The 19375-nt window shown below is 38.3% G+C and overlaps 2 protein-coding genes across 3 annotated transcripts; both read right to left on the reverse strand.

Moving 5' to 3' along the window:
• Nucleotides 1–1378: 1378 nt before the first annotated feature.
• Nucleotides 1379–5447, reverse strand: LOC139773947 (B9 domain-containing protein 1). 2 transcript variants are annotated; one of them, XM_071708803.1, is made up of 5 exons: nt 5262–5447; nt 4091–4202; nt 3827–3935; nt 2409–2527; nt 1379–1632 (listed from the first exon to the last, which is right to left on the reverse strand). In XM_071708803.1, exons 1-5 carry the CDS (start codon nt 5385–5387, stop codon nt 1529–1531), a joined length of 570 nt encoding a protein of 189 aa, XP_071564904.1. In that variant the 5' UTR covers nt 5388–5447; the 3' UTR covers nt 1379–1528. The 2 variants fall into 2 exon arrangements, with proteins under 2 accessions (XP_071564904.1, XP_071564905.1); XM_071708804.1 differs by having other exon boundaries at nt 1524–1632; nt 2380–2527.
• Nucleotides 5448–8427: 2980 nt separating this feature from the next.
• On the reverse strand, nt 8428–13733 carry LOC139773946 (aconitate hydratase, mitochondrial). Its single transcript, XM_071708802.1, has 9 exons — nt 13573–13733; nt 12513–12667; nt 12064–12230; nt 11233–11988; nt 10951–11153; nt 10317–10605; nt 9935–10208; nt 9374–9722; nt 8428–9191 (listed from the first exon to the last, which is right to left on the reverse strand). Exons 1-9 carry the CDS (start codon nt 13603–13605, stop codon nt 9048–9050), a joined length of 2370 nt encoding a protein of 789 aa, XP_071564903.1. The 5' UTR covers nt 13606–13733; the 3' UTR covers nt 8428–9047.
• Nucleotides 13734–19375: the final 5642 nt, after the last annotated feature.

Raw genomic sequence — 19375 nt, forward strand, 5'->3', positions numbered from 1 at the left:
TCCAGCATGCGCGATGAGCAAGAGTCAGACGCTCCGTACTCCACGTATTAGCATAACTTAATCGTCGCCCGGAAACCGATCTTGTTCCCGGTTCACGTGAGAAAACAACAATAACGGAGTGGCGTCCTTTCATTGCCGGGCGCTCGACGCCGCGCCGCTCGCGCTTATTTCGCGACTTGTATAGTTTACGACGGCTCGTATAGTTTGCAGTTGTATCTAGCTACCTTTAGCCCGCGCCGCTCGTAAAACGCCGGACGACGTCATCCTCGGGCACTCACCGGCCTGACATCCGGCTTGCGCGGATATATAATCGTATACGTAGTGCCGCGCGCGCGGATACGTCTAGGGGTCCGTTCCGTTTCACGCATATGCGCGCATTTTCTATAGTAAACGTTACGTATGCTGTAGATAAATGCGCGCAAATGCGTGAAACGGAACGGACCCTAGATTAAAAGTGGCCCACCTCGACCCTCGACCGCCACCGCCGCCGCGCGCCGGCCCGATTTTACGTCGCGCGCGTTATTGAATCATTAATAAAATTGCGTTATCGTCTCGGCGCGGGCGCGGGCGCGGGCGCGAGTCGAGAAACCCATCAGAGATTACGTCACTCCGTGCGCTCTGGCTGACACTCTTTAATCTGGGAATTTATTATTAATGCACGTCGAAAATTGAAATGTTGCGGGAGAGATATAACCGTCCTCGTCGTAGCTTTATTACTTTCCGACGATGAATCTCCCGCCGGGGGACGACTTATATATTTTCAAAGAACATATATCTATCATAGTCCAAATGTTAAGTGTATCCTTCGATGCATATTCCATTCGCAATGTTACGTTTATGGATGACATGAGTGGATGCAGTCACGTGTAATTTCTCTGGACTACGTCTTCAGTGACTGAAGCGTAAGCGCACCCCTCGCCGCGCCCGCGCCCGCGACGCCGCCGCGCCGCTCGATGAAAATCTCGAGCGCAATATTCAGCGACGATATGCAAAACGGCTGCTTCGGTCAGCTGTAATCGCGCGGAAAATCGAAGGCTTGCAGCGGACGGATGGCTTTTCCGGCACGGCCGTCTCGCGCAAATGACATATTTAATCCGCCTTCGAAGGGGGAGGGAAGGGCTTTCTGGACCGACTATCTGGTTCTTCGCTACACTTATCGCAAACGCCCACGTCACCCTGACTGAAGCATCCCTCGCGTCTCTCGCGGATTGTTATTAAAGCTACGGGGAAACTTAATAAGCCCGTCGCGAGGGATTTAGCTCGTTCGCTCATCCCTTTTTTTTTACACAGAATCCCCATTAACGTGAAAATACGCTTCTAATTTTCTTACTTCTATATTTCCCCGCCGTTGACATCGGCGAAAATGGAAAACGATGGATTATGGCAGATAAGTCACACCTCGTTTATTCATCAAAATATTATTTATAAAAGCGGGGATTATATATTGTAGCTCTTTGATAAGATAATCCACCTCGGCGAGAGGTAATCCTCTTCAGGCTGTGAGAGAGAAAGGTTTACGGTCGCGTTATCATTTCTTCCATTTCTCGCCGTTGTCGTAACCCAGCTTGAACAAATCCTTCAAAACGACGTTGAACGTTACGGTAACAGCTCCCTCGACCCTCATACGTGTAACTGCAATATTGCGAAATAAATACAACTTGGAGGGTAAGGCATTAGCGGGAGCGAAGGAACTTCTCGCGCGTGAAAGCAGCGCTCCGAAAGTTAGTGAACTTCAAATTAAAGTATTGTCGTCATTAAGGCTGTTAACATCACGCAAACTTTCTCCAAGTGGAGAGGGAGATCCTTTTCCGCCGTATTCCGAAAAGCTTGGATCATTTAATTGATCTTTACGTCATTCGCAAGAGATTATTTTGAGAAAAATGTATTCGCGTTTTCTATTATTACCACGTTGCCTGCCAGTTGCCTTACAGTAGAATTTTCATTATTGTAAGCATATGATAATAAATAATATTGTGTAATATTGTGTAATATAATTAAATAAGTTAGTTAACTAAACATTAGTTGAATTAATTAAATCTTGATTTAAAAAACTGAATAAATTGTTGAAACGACTAATCTTTAGTTAACTAACTAAAATGTTTAGTTGAACGTATCGGACTAAATATTTTTTGGGATTAACAATTTTTTTTCTCAGTGTATGGCAGTCAACGCGTTAAAATTATAACTCTTTCACAAAAATTGTTTCTTTAAAAAATCTATCTATTTGACTATCGATCTTCGTTCGCCGCATCGAGATTGCTCAGTTCTATGACAAGAGAACGACTTAATTTCATGCGCGAATACGGCAACGTTGATTAATATTCCATTACAGTTCCAGCCTCCCGTATGTAATTAATTTAACGCCAATAGCACACTAACGAGAAATGTCTCTCGATGCATTTCCTTACGTTCTCTGCCGCCGCCGGATGCCAGTATGGTGGGATCAATTAATTCCGGTCTTCTTCCGGTTAACCACTCCACGAAGTTCTGCAGCATGGACGACGACGCCGGCACGTAGATCGACACCCTTTCGACATTTTTGAGATTTCGTGAGTATGAGACTAAAAGCTGAAAGCGGCACAATCAAAGGGTGGCGCGCCCCATTTCAAAGGGGATGGTAGGTGCCAAGTGGCACACCGACGTAGATGCGGAATTACGATCGAGTATCTGTCCACGAGAGTCTTTGGACGCCTTTGGACTCCTTTGGACGCCTTTGGACGCGGGAGTAAGAAATAAAGATTTACCGATTCCGCGTCGCACATATCATCCGACATTCCCGCGGATTTCGGTCCCTTTATTGAATACGTCGGAGCACGCTGTTATAACGCCACATTTTTCCATTCGCAAAGTCGAGCATTATTTCATATATACTTTGAAATCAGAAAATATCACAATTCATGGCGGATGTATAAATTATCTTTCCGGTGAAAAATTCAATTCAGAGTCAGAAATCTAGTGTTTCGTTTTTAAGTCATGAATCTAAGGCAAATCTATCATTTTGTTTACAAATATAATGAATCCTTCTTTTCCTCTTCTTCCCTTTCTTGTCTTCGTCTTTGTATCTTTCCTGTTTTACATATTTATTACGTTTATATATTATATTGTCGCATCGTCGGACAAGTTGTTTTTTTCCGAGAAATTCTGAATGCACTTGCCAATGCACGCGACAATGCGTTACACATGGAACAACATGGAATGAAAAATATTTGCCTCCAATGCGCGCTACGTGCTGTGCATGTAATATATGGGGAACGTTTGTCTCAATCACGACGGATGTAAGTTTGAAACTCGAGAAAATATCGTAAAATGTAACACAATCGAGAAAACATACCGAATTACGCATATTTTTGAAGTACACACAGGAAAATATTTTTTTGTCATACAGCCCGGGTTTTTTTTTCAAAAATCTCACTTTTGATATTTTATAATGCCACTTGCAAATGCTTTAAATGCGAAAAAAAAGTGACGTTTCCGGGCCACCGAAAATTTGAAATTTATTTTCGCTCGCTGATCGATAGCTGGGGCTTGAAGGAATTTCACAAAAGGTCAACAACGAAAAATAGAGCTGTTCTATAAATCAATGAATAATGTAGTACAACCGAACGCGACCTATCTCAACAGTGATTCGTCTCGGCCGCAAAACAAATGTCTTCGAGAAAAAGTTATGAATATAAAAGACTTTATGATGTGCACCCATATTTTTAGTATCACATTTTCGGTTGTTATCCCGCCTGTTATTCTATGAATAACAAATGAATGTAATTAAAACAGCAATTTCTCTTATTCAGTATGTTTTCTTTCATTTATCGCGTTGCGCGAATAATACCTTTTCTCGTGGCGTCCAGCTGTCAGAGGCAAATGACACACTCCGTATCCTCTGATGACGTCATGGCCGAAAAAATCCAAGCCGTATATGGACATGATAAGCTGCGGCCCTATACGACGAAAATTTACACTATTTGTAGATTAAATAAAGTACGAAGCAAAAAGCACCGCAAAGAATCTTTTTACGCTTTCGCACTTTTTGCACTTGTTTCACCGTTCCCTTATGACGCACGTTACAAGAATATTCTCTATACGCGCAACTCACATCCGTGTGGATTTGTACTCTTGAACGTAATGTCCAAGGGAAAATTCCAAACTGCTAGATTTCTTGGATCGTTACTGCACTTGCACATCTGCGTCAATCCCTCCTCGATTCCCTGTGAAAGGACATTCAACTTTCAATTCAGAGTTTAACAAGCGGGATTTCAATTCATCATCTGCCTTCAAAACTGGAGTGTCATGGGGAAAGAGACTTCTATTCGCGTAACGGAATGAGCAGAGAAAGGATGTGGAATAACAGTGCAGAAAATTAATTAATTATAAAGCAGTTCAACTTTCAAACATTTTAATTTCTAATAAGATTACCGTGGCAAAGGAAATACGACGTAATATATTCTTTGATATATTCTTTGTTACTTTCACAATAAGCGTTCCAAGGGAACTTTATTATATTACGTCATCAGAAACGAAGAAATTGAAACATTAGTCATTCAACGGAGAATGAGAATTCTTTGTTTGTTTATTAAAGCCAAACAAAAAATAGGAGGTCTTGATTTTTCTACGTACTTACCTGTATTATTAATTGTTGTTATGAAATAAAAAGGGAAACTCGATAAAAGTATTTTTAACAAAAGTAACAAAAAATAATTATTTTTCCTCTTTTTCAGAAATGTAACAAATTACCAATATGTCAATATGTACTATATTTCAATGCTTTGACGTATTATTAATTATTAGGAAGTCGATCGTATTATTTAATCGTATTATTTATAATTAATTAAATTTACCAAAGCTGCACGTTATGTAAAACAATTTATCATTAATGAATCACGCACTAATGCATGTAATATGATTACATTGTAAATTTGGATAAAATTATTCTGTGCATAATCTATTGGTCTTTTATTAATTACAATTAAATTCAGAAAAAAGTCATAGAATAATCAATTTATGCCCATCACTAGCTAAAGCAGAAATAAAAGATATAAATAATAGAAAAATAATAAATTCGATTAAAATAAAATGAATTGAGGATTTTATCACATCAAGAAATATATTTTATATTCTGAGCATGAAAGGAGATTGTATTAAGTTCTTTCTTTTTTGATCACGTAATCCAATATATGGGGCTGGAACGTGCTCGAAATACCTTTGTGTCAATTACGATGTAATTTCGTTGTTTCTTTCGACTTTCTTTTATTAGACTGGGGGCTTACCGCAACGACGCTCCACTCTGGCCCGAAATGAAAGCTGTATTTGCAATAAGCGTTATTGACATCGTAGAACTCTGCATGCTCGATGGAGCCGGTAACGGAGAGGAAAAATTGTCCTTCCACTGACATACTATCGTCAAAAACAAAAAATGAGCTTCGTTCCCTATTTCGAGCCTACGTCCGACGATACTCAAATAAATCGCGATTTGCGGAACAGCTGAGACTTAACCCTCTGTTTATGGTCGAACTGCAAGTTGTTACCATGGAAATGACGCATGTCTATTGTGGTGACACATCGTTGCGTGCGTTATGTTACGTGTCGCTACCATAAAACTTAATGTAGATTACTGGTATTCTCGAATTCCTTCGAGATAATTGTCTAATAAATAATGCCTTATAATAGTAGTGCGGACGGAACCCATTTATTTAACATTTTTATAAGTAAAGGATAATTATAATTTTAAAAATTACTATACCATTAGTACACTTGACCACTGTACTACTATATGTATACCTCATCTAAAATTTTAATCGTTCGGATTGTAATTTTGATCGTATTTCGAGTTTACACCGAAATTCTGAAATTTAATTTGATCACATTGATAGTTGCTGAAGATGGTCCAAAACTAGAACCGAAACGTTCAATACATTTCAAACAAAGAAGAACAAAATGTGCGCACTACTTACTGCGCTGACAACGAACTCTTAATTAGCCCGCTACCAATTACCTGAGAATATTTATTGTCAGAGCTTTCGACTTCAAATTAAAAATTAGTCGTTTAGTTTATGTATACATAAAATTTTATAACATTTTTATATTCAAAAATACACATATTATAGTTTTTATATTTATATAAGTTAAAATAAATTGTATATTAAGGGATATAGTGGCAGTAGTTACCGACATTTTTTTATTTTAAGAAATCTTTGAATTGGCTTTACAGAATTGCAAAATTCTTTTACAGAATTAAAGTACGCACAAAAATCTAGTCCGCGACACACGATTTCATATCGGAAACGAAAAAAAATTAAAAATTTTACTAATTTGGGCACATACAGCTGTCATCTGACGACAATAACAAAAATACTGCAGTTTATATATATAAAATGACACCCAGGCGGACTAGGGACAACATGTAGAAACAATATTGTGTAAATAGAACTAAGAATCAACGCCTAGAAAAAAAGATTTTCTCTAATAAAGTTTTATTAAGCAAAAGCACATTCAGATTGATAGGATATAAGCAGTATTGCGTGTAGCGAGAGATGGCACAGCAATCGAACAAGGACAGATGCCTCTCGTTTTTCTATGTTTATATAACATAGAAAACAGGATTAGAAATGTTGACGTCGAGGAAGTTCGGCCTCCACTATATAGGATCCCCTTAATACATATTAAAAGCGGAGAAAACGAACTAAAACAAGAATTATTTGATGCAAATAAATTTTCATTTTGTTTAATAAGATAGATGTGAACAAAATCCTTTACTTCGACCGAACTGGCAGTTTTTATTTAATAAGCACTACGCGTTTCAACCGAGATTCCGGTCTTTCTCAAGTGCGTACTGCAAAACACTTCATTGTACGCAATGTGGCAGCAATGAGTCTACGAACTAAAATACAAAGAGAGTAAAATAATTAATGAGTTAACGAACTAAAGTGTAATACGGAAAGAGTATGATAAGAAGAACTGTAACAAAAGAGAACACAGCTTACATGTTTTGTATGTCGAATGGTGATAAACGATAGAAGAGTCATATTAACTAATGTGGTGTTCGGTGGTGCGTTCACCTAAGATAACAACGGACGACTGAGTGAGAAACAAAGGCAAAGGTAACCGAAAGCGCTTACATTAAATTTATTATTTTGTCATATATCACAGAAAGGTTATCGGTGTCCTTCTGTAAATTAATAGTGTTGTTGTCTTTTTTTAATAAACACCATTTAATAAACACCAAGATAGATGTGCTCCCATGGAACCAATAATTTCTTCTATGTTTGGAGCAATATCCGAAATAGCCAATCGTAAATTGTCTTTTTTAAAAAATTTACGACTCCCAATAACTTTTATGCGACCTACTGCGCATCATTGCCTTATATAGTATTATATCTTTAAATAATGTTAGACCTTTTATTGCGCTATCCGTGTTGCAATCTTAAAAATAGAAAGTAGCTTCTTAATTTTATTCCGAAATCGTCCGGCTTACTTCTGAAATTAGAACTTATTCTATCTCGTCCTTCTCAATCATTAATTAGTATCCCAATTCCTATTCCTTTTTTTAGAAATTTTAAATTTGTCCTGCGAAATTAATTTCTTTATTCTTGATATTAGGACATATCAAATTATTTAGTTATGATTATTTTAAGAAAGAAACATTCTGCGTATTAAACGAAAATTCGTCTTATGTAAGTTCAGGCTCAGTTCTCGTCAATAACTCATAGTGAACGAGAATCTTATTCGATCCAACACATTGTAATACATATAATCTTACCTGAATAAAACATCGTAAAAAAAATTGCATTCTATCTTTCTCAATACTTCAAAATATTACGTTACAACTCGCATAAAACAGTTAACACCTGTGCGAAACATTTTTTAAACGATTTTTTCTCTTCCTATTAAAATTTCTTTAAATATTTGGAAAATCAGTACTTATTCCAGATTAAAGCGATCATTTTTAGTTTAACCGATATTTTTAATTAATAATAATAATAACTTTATTGCGTACATAATATAAGATTATCTTATAATATGAATAATTGTACAAAAGCTGAATGAAAAAAACGTACACGCAAAAGAAAGACACCGCACAGCTGCTTCAGTGATGTCTGCGATAAAAACAAGATGTTCAGAGCACAAGATGGATAAGTCGTAAAACAGAAACACAGTAAACAAGTAAGTGGAACAAGAAAATAGACAGATCGCAGAACAGAACATGAATCAAGTAAAATATAAACAGAACCTACATAAGAATACCGAAGTGTACTGCAATACTGGTTAAGTCTGTAAAAGAATGGCCGGTGCTTTATCAGAAAAACCGGTTTAAAAGAAGAATTACTCCAAGAGCTAATCTTCTTTTACGATACTATTTCCAAAATACGTCTTAAATCAGTTATTCAAACAGTTCAGCTTATCTCCAAGAGAAGCGGGGGAACTAATTAAGGTCAATTAAGGATGCGCCACTCGTTGCGCTAATAGTTTATTTGGCTTTCGTCGAAACAGTACATTCTTCTAAAATGAGTTAACAACTAGAAAATGACGATGGCGCTTCCTCGCTGGTGTTGTATGTACATGTGTAGCAACGCCTCGAGCTGTTCACGATTTCCGAAATGAGCGCGTCGGCCGATACGCGACCGTGACTACGCATTGGTGCGGAATAAGGCTCTGGCCGTCAGAGTTTTTAACTTTACGAGCGCACGTCTTCTTCGCGTCATGTGAGCGATTAGTATTGTCGAGCAAAGGTGAGGGAAAAGGCAACGATGAACTAAGCTTGTCTAACGACACGACACATCTAAAATATACCTAGGAAGGTATATCCAAAGTTTTTTAGAAGTACATCTTAAGTACTTTTATATATTTTAGACGTTTGCGTTGTTTGAACTACTGGCTAGACACCGTATCGTATCAATCACTTATCCGAGAGGACAAAGACACGATGACGATTGCGCTACCGTGATCGGCTTCGCCGACATTCGGTATGTTCTTCTTTCCCATTTCCGCAAATGCGTTTACGCGCTATATGACAATCGGTGACCCCGATCGAATGGATATCCAATCGGCGATTTAGCTTATCGTCTGCCACTCGATATTTCCTTCATGCGATTCAACGCGGAACCGGCTTTGAACCAACCGATCTGCTGCTCGTTCATTGTATGATTCAGACTGATGGTGTCCACTTTGCCGTCCTTGTGTTTGATTTGCGCTTTGACCGGCTGAAAGAGTCATATCAAACGTAAGAAAAGATAAGTTGAGTAATCGAAATTTTTATACGCCGAATATTAAAAGTAAGAAGATGAAAATGTACAATAATACACAGTATCGTATTTCCTTAAGGTTTTGGATTTGTTTGTTTAACATATTTTCACACTCTACAAGCAAAATATACTTTACAAACCTTGCCAGGTGCCAGATCCTTCAATCCGAGAAGGCTGATCTTGTCGTTAGGCTGAATTTTATCGTAATCAGCAGGATCGGCGAATGTCAAGGGCAAGAGACCTTGCTTCTTCAAATTCGTTTCGTGTATACGAGCAAAACTCTTAACGATGATAGCGCGGCCGCCAAGATGACGCGGTTCCAAGGCAGCATGCTCCCTGGAGGAACCTTCGCCGTAATTTTCATCACCCACCGCAACCCATTTTAAGCCCTTCTTCTTGTAATCGCGTGCCACGTCAGGAACGGCGCCCCATTCATTCGTCAGTTGATTCCTGATCTTGTTCATCTCGCTATTTTCAGAATTGACGGCGCTAAAAAAATATTATGACAAATGCGGTTGATTATCATTGAGACATTATCACATTATTACTATGGATATGAATTTTGAAAAATTTATTTACATATATTAAAAAATTTAATTTCAATATACATTTTTTAAATTTAATTTTTCCTCGAATCTTTCAGTAATGTTTCTTAATAATGTTTGGCTGTTTTAGTCATTATTTCAGGTAGCGATGCTTACCCAATGAACATATTGTTGGAAATATTGTCGAGATGTCCACGATACTTGAGCCACGGGCCAGCCGCGGAGATGTGGTCCGTGGTACACTTGCCTTTGACTTTAATCAAGATCGTTAGGTCCTCCAGATCCTTGCCGTCCCACTTGTCGAAGGGCTCCAGTAACTGTAATCTTTGACTCTTGGAATCCACGTCGACCCTAACTTTGCTACCGTCTGATGGTGGTGAGTCGTAAGTGTCCATACCGGGATCGAAACCGCGATTAGGTAACTCGTCACCTATATAAACATATAAATACACTTAGTAACATATACGTTTGTATACGTATGTATCATAAATCTTATACTTTTTGCTGCACAATCATGTGAAAAATATTATCGACTAACCGTACGGATTGTCCAGGAGGAACTCCTTTCCATCTTTGCCCTTTAATTTGTCTTTCAGCGGATTGAAGTCAAGTTTACCAGCGATGGAAAGAGCAGTAACGAGCTCGGGACTTGTGACGAACGCGTGTGTCGCTGGATTGGCATCGTTCCGACCCGTGAAGTTCCGATTGTACGACGTGACGATCGTGTTCTTGTCTCCCTTCTTGATGTCTTGGCGATCCCATTGACCGATGCAAGGACCGCAGGCGTTGGCTAACACTGTACCGCCGAATTCACGAAGTGTTTGTGCCTAGAATAAATTAAAGTGTCATCGTATAAACAAGTTATATAATGTAAACAATTCGACATCTTTATTGAATAAATTTATTTCGTTAATGGATAGTCTTTCGCGCTTTTCTTTTTATTATATTTTCAACTTTTTATAAAATAAATGTGTTTTATTGATGGATAATTACGAATAATTTTTTGTAAAAAACAATTTAAGAAGTTTTGAGGTAATATTGTATGTAATTGTAAGAAAAATATCGCATTGGTATAAACGATACATTCTACATTTAGAAGGAACACTTACATTGAATACAAATGTAATATTTCTTGTAAAATATTCATTAAAAGAAATATAATTAGAACTTACGATTCCATCGCGTTCGATTGTCGCGCGAATTTGTTCAGATCCAGGCGTGACGTTAAACGCGGATTTCGCTTTCAAGCCGTGTTTCAGAGCTTGCTTGGCGATATTTGCGCATCGACCCATGTCCTCGTAGGAGCTATTGGTACAAGAACCGATCAGGCCGACCTTGATCTCGTTTGGCCAGTCGTTCTTCTTAGCGGCTTCGCCTATAACGATCGCAAAAATAGATATCTTCGTAGAGATAGAAATAAAATAAGTAAAACTTCGCCCGTGTAGTTTAATTACCCAATTTAGAGATCGGGTGTGCCAAGTCCGGCGTGAAAGGTCCGTTCACGTGCGGCTCCAGAGTCGACAGGTCCAACTCGATGATCTGATCATACTTGGCATTAGAGTCGGCCGTCAGCAGACTCTCCTTATGTTGATCGGCGGCTCCAGCGACCTCCGAGCGCCCGGTCGCCTTCAGATAATCCTGCATTCTGTAGTTGTACGGGAAGAGTGAGGTGGTCGCGCCAATTTCAGCACCCATGTTGCAAATGGTGGCCATTCCGGTGCAGCTGATGCTGTCGACGCCCGGTCCGAAGTACTCGACGATGGCGCCGGTACCGCCCTTGACGGTGAGGATACCGGCCACCTTCAGGATGATGTCCTTGGGACTGGTCCAACCCTTGAGCTCGCCCGTGAGCTTCACGCCAATGACCTTAGGGCACTTGAGCTCCCACGGGATGTTCGCCATGACGTCAACGGCGTCGGCACCGCCGACACCGATGCACAGACAACCTAGACCGCCTCCGTTCGGGGTGTGCGAGTCGGTACCGATCATCAGTAGACCGGGAAAGGCGTAATTCTCGAGGATGATCTGATGGATGATGCCGGAACCGGGGTTCCAGAAGCCAACGCCGTATTTAGCGCCCGCGGTCTTCAGGAAGTTGTAGACTTCCTTGTTGATGTCCTTGGCGCGTTTCAAATCCTCCGTACCGCCGATCTGCGCCTCGATCAAGTGATCGCAGTGGATGGTGGAAGGTACCGCGACTTTCGGTAGACCTGAAAGAAAGAATACTCTATTTGATATCGCGATATAATCAAGAAGACTCGACTTGATGATTAAGACTATTTTACCAGAACTGATGAACTGCAACATTGCCATTTGAGCAGTCGCGTCCTGCATGGCGACACGATCCGGCCGCAATCGCAGGTAGCTGGTGCCGCGAACGATATCTTGCTTGTCAGGTTCATCGAGATGGGAATATAGAACTTTCTCGGACAGAGTTAGCGGCCGATTCAATCTGAAAAGTCATTTTAGAAGATGGATTATTATTTCTAGATAGCTTGCATCGAATTGGAGCATCAGAAATTCTCTTGAACAAATAAATCAAGGCTATAATATTCACATTTGAAAGAGACTTTGACCACTTTATAATTACTTAACGTAGCGTGAAAGAAAAACACAGAAGGCTTTTTTTTTAAATATAAGTAATAATTCTCTCATTCATGAATATATTTAACTACTTTGGGACCATCTCGAATTACTTTGTCATAAATAATGCAAACGAGAGCTTTGTTCTTACCTCTTCTTAACTACTTTAAGATTTTCGTCCAGCTTGTCGTAGGGCAGGTAGCTGTTCGAATCGAATTTGGACATCGCCACCTTCGCCGCGGCGAAGCTCAACGGACTCGCGCTGAAGCATCGTTGCTGTACATCCGCCGCTAAAGCGGACAGTCTCTGCAAAGTAATTAAATCACTCTGTTGATCTTCTAATTGTCCAAAAGACGTGTGCGTAGACCAGAAACAATGACATTGGCTGGTGTCAGCCAATTTGCAATATGCTGCGCAATACGCGTTTATTTCTGTGTGCGATCTCAATTACGTAATTAGGTCTGAGATACGTGACACGCTCATCACAGTTGCAGTATTTATCCGTGGGTATACGTTGTCATAAATGCGTTCAGATAAAATCTATTTACGCCGATAACGCTCAGACAATGCGTCGGCGATAAGAATTACAAACAAACAAGTACAATCCGTGCGAATGCACAACGAAATGTGCGTTCTTTTAATAATTCTCTATATTATCCATATTATTTATTTTTTTTCCCTCATACAATGTCCAACGTTTAAATTCAAGCTTAAATTCCGCGCACTCGTCGAACACCTGCGCCATGATGAGCAGATTTTAACCTAACGCCCCCGAAAAATGACCGCGATATATACATGCAGTTTGGCATTACGTAATGCTCTTATGCGTTACATCCTGCGTATATTGTCCATTTTTTTCCCCGAGATTCATGTGGATCAACATACGTTCTCTATACTTGCGTACATTCATTCTTTTAACACTGACACGTCCACGTTGTGCCCTTCCCCTTCCCCTTTCACGATCGATCCCTCACTTCGCTCCAGAAAATCGGAGCAGTGGGACGCGTAGTAAACATCTCAAGTAGTGAAAATATTACCCACTCACGGCACAGTTTTGAGGAAAATTGCGATTATAATGTAAGGGAGCTCCGTCGAGTAATAGAGGTCAATTGGTTGACCTCCACCCGAGGGAGAGGGAGGAAAGAGACACGGAGCGCCCTTATGTCACATGCGACAGAGATTTTTCAGCTCCGTTTCCTTTTTCCTTTTACCTGTGCGCGAAGAACTCGCGTGCAATACGACATGGCGAGTCGAATTAGCGATCAGCTGATTAATTTGGGAGTCGCAGACGCGTGTGGGAAGGCGGGATGGTCTTCGCCTCGTGGCAGCTCTTCTCGAACCGGCCACTACAGAGAAACTAAGGCCACACAGTGCTCTTCGTATCGTCGGCTCTAAATTTTTGCGCCTGCGCACGAATTATCGTGCGCTTTTGTTTTGAATCGTATTTAAAGTCGATCGTTTGTCCGAAACGCAATTTCAGCAAAGATATCACATCGTAAAAAATAAAAAAGTGACGTAACAAGATTTCTGAGTATTATTGCACAAGTTACGAGATTGTCGTAATTTTCCATTCGGCGAAGTGAGACCTGGACCTTCGGTATTGTAGGAACCCTCGAATCACAAATTACGTTTAGGGCCCCCAGAGTCCAAAAATCCATCATGGTATTAAAAAGGCGAAAAAATTCAGAGAAAGGACATAGATATCATCTGATTTGTATCTTTTTACAATTAAAAGCATCTGCCATTGTTTTAGACAAATTTAAGCCAAAGACAAAAATTTTTCTTTATTATTAAATAGAACTACTTTCTGTTTATCATAGTTGTATAAATGTTGTATAAATGTAGAAAATATTTAAAATAAAAGAATAACTTGTTCTCTATTTGACAAATTTTATTATTCAAACTCTATATATTTCTCAAATGCTCTTTATTTTTATATTGTATATTTTTAAAACAATTCTATTTTGTTTGATCGATATTCAAAAATATTATTTAGTTAATTAGAACAGAACCTTTCATAATACTAATACTTTTATTAGTTGTTTTATATTATTTACATTCCCAAGTTCAAAATTAATAAAATCGGTAACTATATATTAGAACGCTCCCTACTCAAGACAGAACGATTGTGTTGCTGCTAAAGCTATTACTGTGGTTACCAGCAATCGGTACCCAGACAGTCTGCCTGATGTCTTGTAGATAAAAGATATCTAGGTGCTCTGGATAGTAAAGACTTGATGTAAACTACTATGTAGTAATTGATATTATTAAATTACATTTTATTAGCAGGATTAAAGTCATTGGATTTTATGTAAAAATTAGAAGTGAACTATTTTTGTAAATTAAATATTGATTAAATTATAAAAGGAGATTATTTAAAATTATATATTATGTATATGGATAATTTTGTTAGAAAAATTTTATTATAAAAATCAGCTTTTATTTTTAAAAATATTAGTAATTGCCATTTCACGAAAGTAATATTTCACTCTCTTGTAGCAAAATTGTTACAATCAATATAAAACTATATACTTTGCAATTTTTATGTTTATATTTTATTAAATGTAGCCATTATATACATTGTCAATTCCTATTAAATAATTTCCTTTTCAAATTAATTGAAAACAAATGTAAAACAGATAAATATTATATATTTGAATAATAAATTAAATTTTATTATATCAATATGTTATAATTGGTTATCTGAACAGGAACCTTCACAGGGTTAAAAGAACATTATACGAGGTGAAAAGAGAATTATGGGCGCGATGGGTCCTTGACACGATTAATCAGTTGTAGGTGGGCCAGTGCAAGTTTCGACACCATGTGCTCTCCTCGCCGAACTCGAGCGCGTTTACTAACGATGCGTTTGTCGATTAGCGGCACATCGGAACGAATGTCCCAAACGGGGATTTACTTTCATCGTCCATTAAAGGTGTCGTCGAGTCTTACGTGGGATGCCCTCGCAAGGTAAATCACTCGGGAAGGTCGGCGACATTGTTCCCTGAATTGTACATAATGTTATTCATGACATACGCAACGACAAACTGACAACAATCGCCATGCAGAAGAGAAACTCGGGTGAGCGGGATTCTAATTGAAAAATCACGCTATCTCTCTCTCTCACTCTCTCTCTCTTTCTCTCTCTGCCAAATTGGATCGCAGATAATGTAGATGAAACTGTATGTTACACTGTCATTGTGTCTCGGAGTGAAAAAAAAATGTAGTCTAGCCGGAGATCCACGGATTAACTCTATCTTAAAATAAAGCAAATAAAAAACAAAAAGGAGCAGGAAGTCTTGTTCTCTTCCGAGAGAAAAAGGTTTCTACTGATTGTGAGAAATGTGCGTTATATATAAGGTGGTCTAATGCGCTTTGTTTGATTCATAGATTTTTCCCTGATTTTTTTAAAACAATTTCTGATGTTTTAACATCAAATGTCTTGTAATCAAATCTCAAAGATAATTTTTGCTTAAAATTTTATTTTAAAGAAAAGTTAAAAATTTTTTGTTATTTATAACTTCAACTTAACGCATGTTTATTGAGAAAAAAATCAACTTCAGATTTGTTCAAAAAATATTTTTTGAAGAAGAAAAATGCGATAGGTCCGGAGCACCCTGTATAGACAGTTTCAGAACTGTTACTAAACCTTTCACTTATAAGTTCTTCGACCAGTTTAAAACTAATATTCCCATAAGAAGATAATTGATGAAACTACATCAGAGTTGTTATTTTGTCAAGTTTATTTGTTTCGACTGTTTACTTTTATACTTTTAAAATAAAATGCTTATATTTTGATTGTTGAAATTTTTAGAGCCGATCGCTTATTTTAAATCATGCGCTTTAAGGCCTGAGAGATGCGGGGCGATTTCATCCCTTCATATATCTTAAATCTGCAATGAAATGGAGTTCATTGTATGCTTATAAAAACACGTGCAACGGATTTATCACACGTCTGAGTTATCTTCCGAAGGTCGTCTATGAAAGTAAAGAAGACGACCTTGTGAATTTGTCAAACTCAGACCAAGAAGTGATTGATTGGGTTAGCGAAACTAGGACATGTTCAAATTTGAGAGCCATTTGAAATCGCATTGCGATTTTACGTTTTACATTGAAAAGCTGCATCAGATTCATTTATATAGTCATCTTTCAGAATAATCATTAATAACACAATTTTTCAGCGAGAATTCAAAAGGTTACAAAAGATATTACAAATAAGATTTTATTATGTTAACAGAAATTGAAAAAGACGCGAATGCATTAGAATAGATTTTTTATAAATCATAATAATTTAGTTTAATATAATTATAATAATTTAATAAATCGTGATTAAAATTATAAATTTGCTAAATCAGATTTTTATTAAAAAATTGACCTAATTACATTATTATATTTAATTAATATTTCACATTTAATAGCAATTTTTTAGCAACGCTATTCCGTTGTTTCAACATTACTGAACTGACCAACCGACGACGCGCCGCGGGCGATGGTGGCGAAAGTAATGGTTCGCTCCAATTTCCCTGAGGCTACACTATGTGTTACACCCCCGCCTTTAAACAACGTGCTACTGCTACTCATTTTCCATAAATATATGTATACTTAAGGATATTAATTCTTAAATTATCAGATTCATCGTTTTCATGCTCTAAGTGTTTCTCATTCACTATACAAACAAGAAATAGACAAATGTGTTTTCTAAAAAAACTTTACGCCGTTTCTCACTCTTTTTAAAGAAAAAATTAATTATTTGTTAAAAAATTTAATAAGAGATTCGGAAAAGTAATTTCCTCGCAGTGTCAATATTTCTTTATTTGGCATATGCTATAGTGCGGCGATTTCCTTCGAGCGTTCCGACGTAACGAAGCCGACGTAAACGTTGCCCGGAGCTTCGCCACAAAATCGGTCGAAAAATCGAACCCATAGATCGAACTGACTCACGAAAGGAACAGGTCGTACGAGTCGTCGAACGTCGAACGTAGCCTGTTATGACAGAGTTTTGCGCACGAAGACTTGACATAAAAGAAGATTGCGCATAATTTTTTTCTAGAAAAGTACATACGTCTTTTAAGAAATATCGCAATGCTAATGGAACATTAACACTTATGGAATAAGCATGTCCCATTATATGAAATTATTTATTAGCCCTCATTATTAGCATAATGCTATTCATAGCAGTATGGATACATACGTTCCATTAAAGTCGCAAAAGATAATTACTATTATATCTTTAACAACACTTCATTATATCTTTAACAACATGTGAAAGAAAACTGAGATACACAAATATGCTTAGGTAGCATCTTACTAAGCATCTTACCATGCAAATGTACTCAATGCAAATCCAAGTGTGTTATTTTAGCTGAAGCTCTTCTTATACATTTCTAGCCGTTTTAAATCATGTCATTTAACACGATTGAACGTATTAACTTTTAATTTAATACAATTAAACGATGTAGACGTAATTTAACACATAAAGAAACGTGTAACAAGCGCTTCAGTCTAACGTGTTATTTTTAGACGTTTATGCGTGTGAAAACAACACACTTGGATTTGCAGTGCTGCAGTACTCGAGTACCGGAGTACCTGAATACATAAATAATTTAGTATCTGAGTACTCAAATACTTGAATACTTGAGTACTTGATGCGGAGACCGAAGACAGAAAGAATTTCGGCGAATTTGCACGCGACTGCATCGGGATCGGGCGTGTCTGGTCCCGTAACCGGACGAAAGAAACGGGGTGCCCCGGTGTGACGTAATTCTGGAGAAAGCGGACGCGTGCGTGGACGTGTGCTCCGCAAAAAGAGCGCGACGGGCCTCTCGTCTCTCCCGCGTGATCCGTCAATTATATGGATTATTATTTCCTACTAGTCTCCGTGCCCGCGGAGACGCGTAATCGCGCGAGACATATGACCCCCGGAGCGAGCCGCGAAGGATTCCTGCCCGGACTTCGTCAATGACGTCGCGTGGCAGGAATCCTCCCGATGCGATAATCTACCGCGTGCCTCGCTGATTCGTAATCCACCGCGGCGTGATAACTGCCTGTACGGCATTCTGTCGAACGTCGAACACGCAATTATGCCAATACGGCATTAATATCCACTTACAATTAGTTATGAAAATGGCAGATCAGATTAAATCTCCAGTGTATTTATCGTGAGAGTCTGTTACAAGCGAAATTAGAATTTTAATTATTCTAGATGTCTAAAGTAAGAGAGATATAAACAAAGAAATATATATATATATAACTTCTTTTTGCTTTTCTTTTCTTCCATCTGTGATTTCTTATCTTCTGTCCTCAGGTAATCAACACTTTGACAAAAAAGATCAGAAGCGCGGTGCAGGATATGAGGCTCATGTGATATGAGGAAGAGGTGGTTTCACATAACGGTGTACTCGCTCGAAGGCCAATAAAATTCACAAAATTGTCGCGCGATTACTTCAACAACAACGCGGAGAAGAATGACTTCCGGATGGTAAAAGTCGAGGTCGAAGAAATTCATAGTCACCGGGAAATCCTTTTTATAAATAAGTACTATTTTGCTTCTCGTTACAAAACACACGTGACGCTAATTAACGGACTCCCGTTGAGCAATCGTTGCGTGAAACGCATTAAAACTGTTTCAAATACGATTTTACTCGTTCTTGAGTACTAAAATTCAGAATAAATAAAAATAACCTGATATGGAATCGGAGAGTTTCAAAGCTCAGTTCGCAGTTGAAAGTTTAAAAGACAATGCGATTTTTTCAGCTTTTTATTGTATCGCGTTACCTTCAGACAACAAGCTAAAATAGACGTGATGCTTTGAAACTTGAAATTTTACACATTCTTCTCGTGCTGCAAAAAGAATGCCGTCATACTATACGGGAACGTGGGTTTTTGTACGTGTTTTTGTACCATTTATGGTACAAGGAGCTCCTATACAATTCTCTTGCATGGAATTTCAGAGGAATCCATGTCGATGCGAAGCGAAATGAAGCGAAGACGGAATATAGTGTAAACCGTTGTCGA

This window comes from Temnothorax nylanderi, unplaced genomic scaffold, assembly GCF_030848795.1.
Source record: "Temnothorax nylanderi isolate EJ_2023f unplaced genomic scaffold, tnyl_v1.0 TNYL_tig0071_pilon, whole genome shotgun sequence".
In the NCBI taxonomy this organism is placed as follows: Eukaryota; Metazoa; Arthropoda; class Insecta; order Hymenoptera; family Formicidae; genus Temnothorax; species Temnothorax nylanderi.

Excerpts from the sequence above, each read along its gene's own strand:
- LOC139773947 (XM_071708803.1), bottom strand. The coding sequence starts at position 5,387 with ATGTCAGTGGAAGGACAATTTTTCCTCTCCGTTACCGGCTCCATCGAG. Across the intron at positions 3,936-4,090 it reads GAGTACAAATCCACACGGAT|GGCCGCAGCTTATCATGTCC; the intron begins GTGAGTTGCGCG and ends TTCGTCGTATAG. Across the intron at positions 1,633-2,408 it reads ATCCGGCGGCGGCAGAGAAC|TTACACGTATGAGGGTCGAG; the intron begins GTAAGGAAATGC and ends GCAATATTGCAG.
- LOC139773946 (XM_071708802.1), bottom strand. The coding sequence starts at position 13,605 with ATGTCGTATTGCACGCGAGTTCTTCGCGCACAG. Across the intron at positions 11,989-12,063 it reads GTTGCAGTTCATCAGTTCTG|GTCTACCGAAAGTCGCGGTA; the intron begins GTAAAATAGTCT and ends TCTTTCTTTCAG. Across the intron at positions 9,723-9,934 it reads TCCAACAATATGTTCATTGG|CGCCGTCAATTCTGAAAATA; the intron begins GTAAGCATCGCT and ends ATATTTTTTTAG.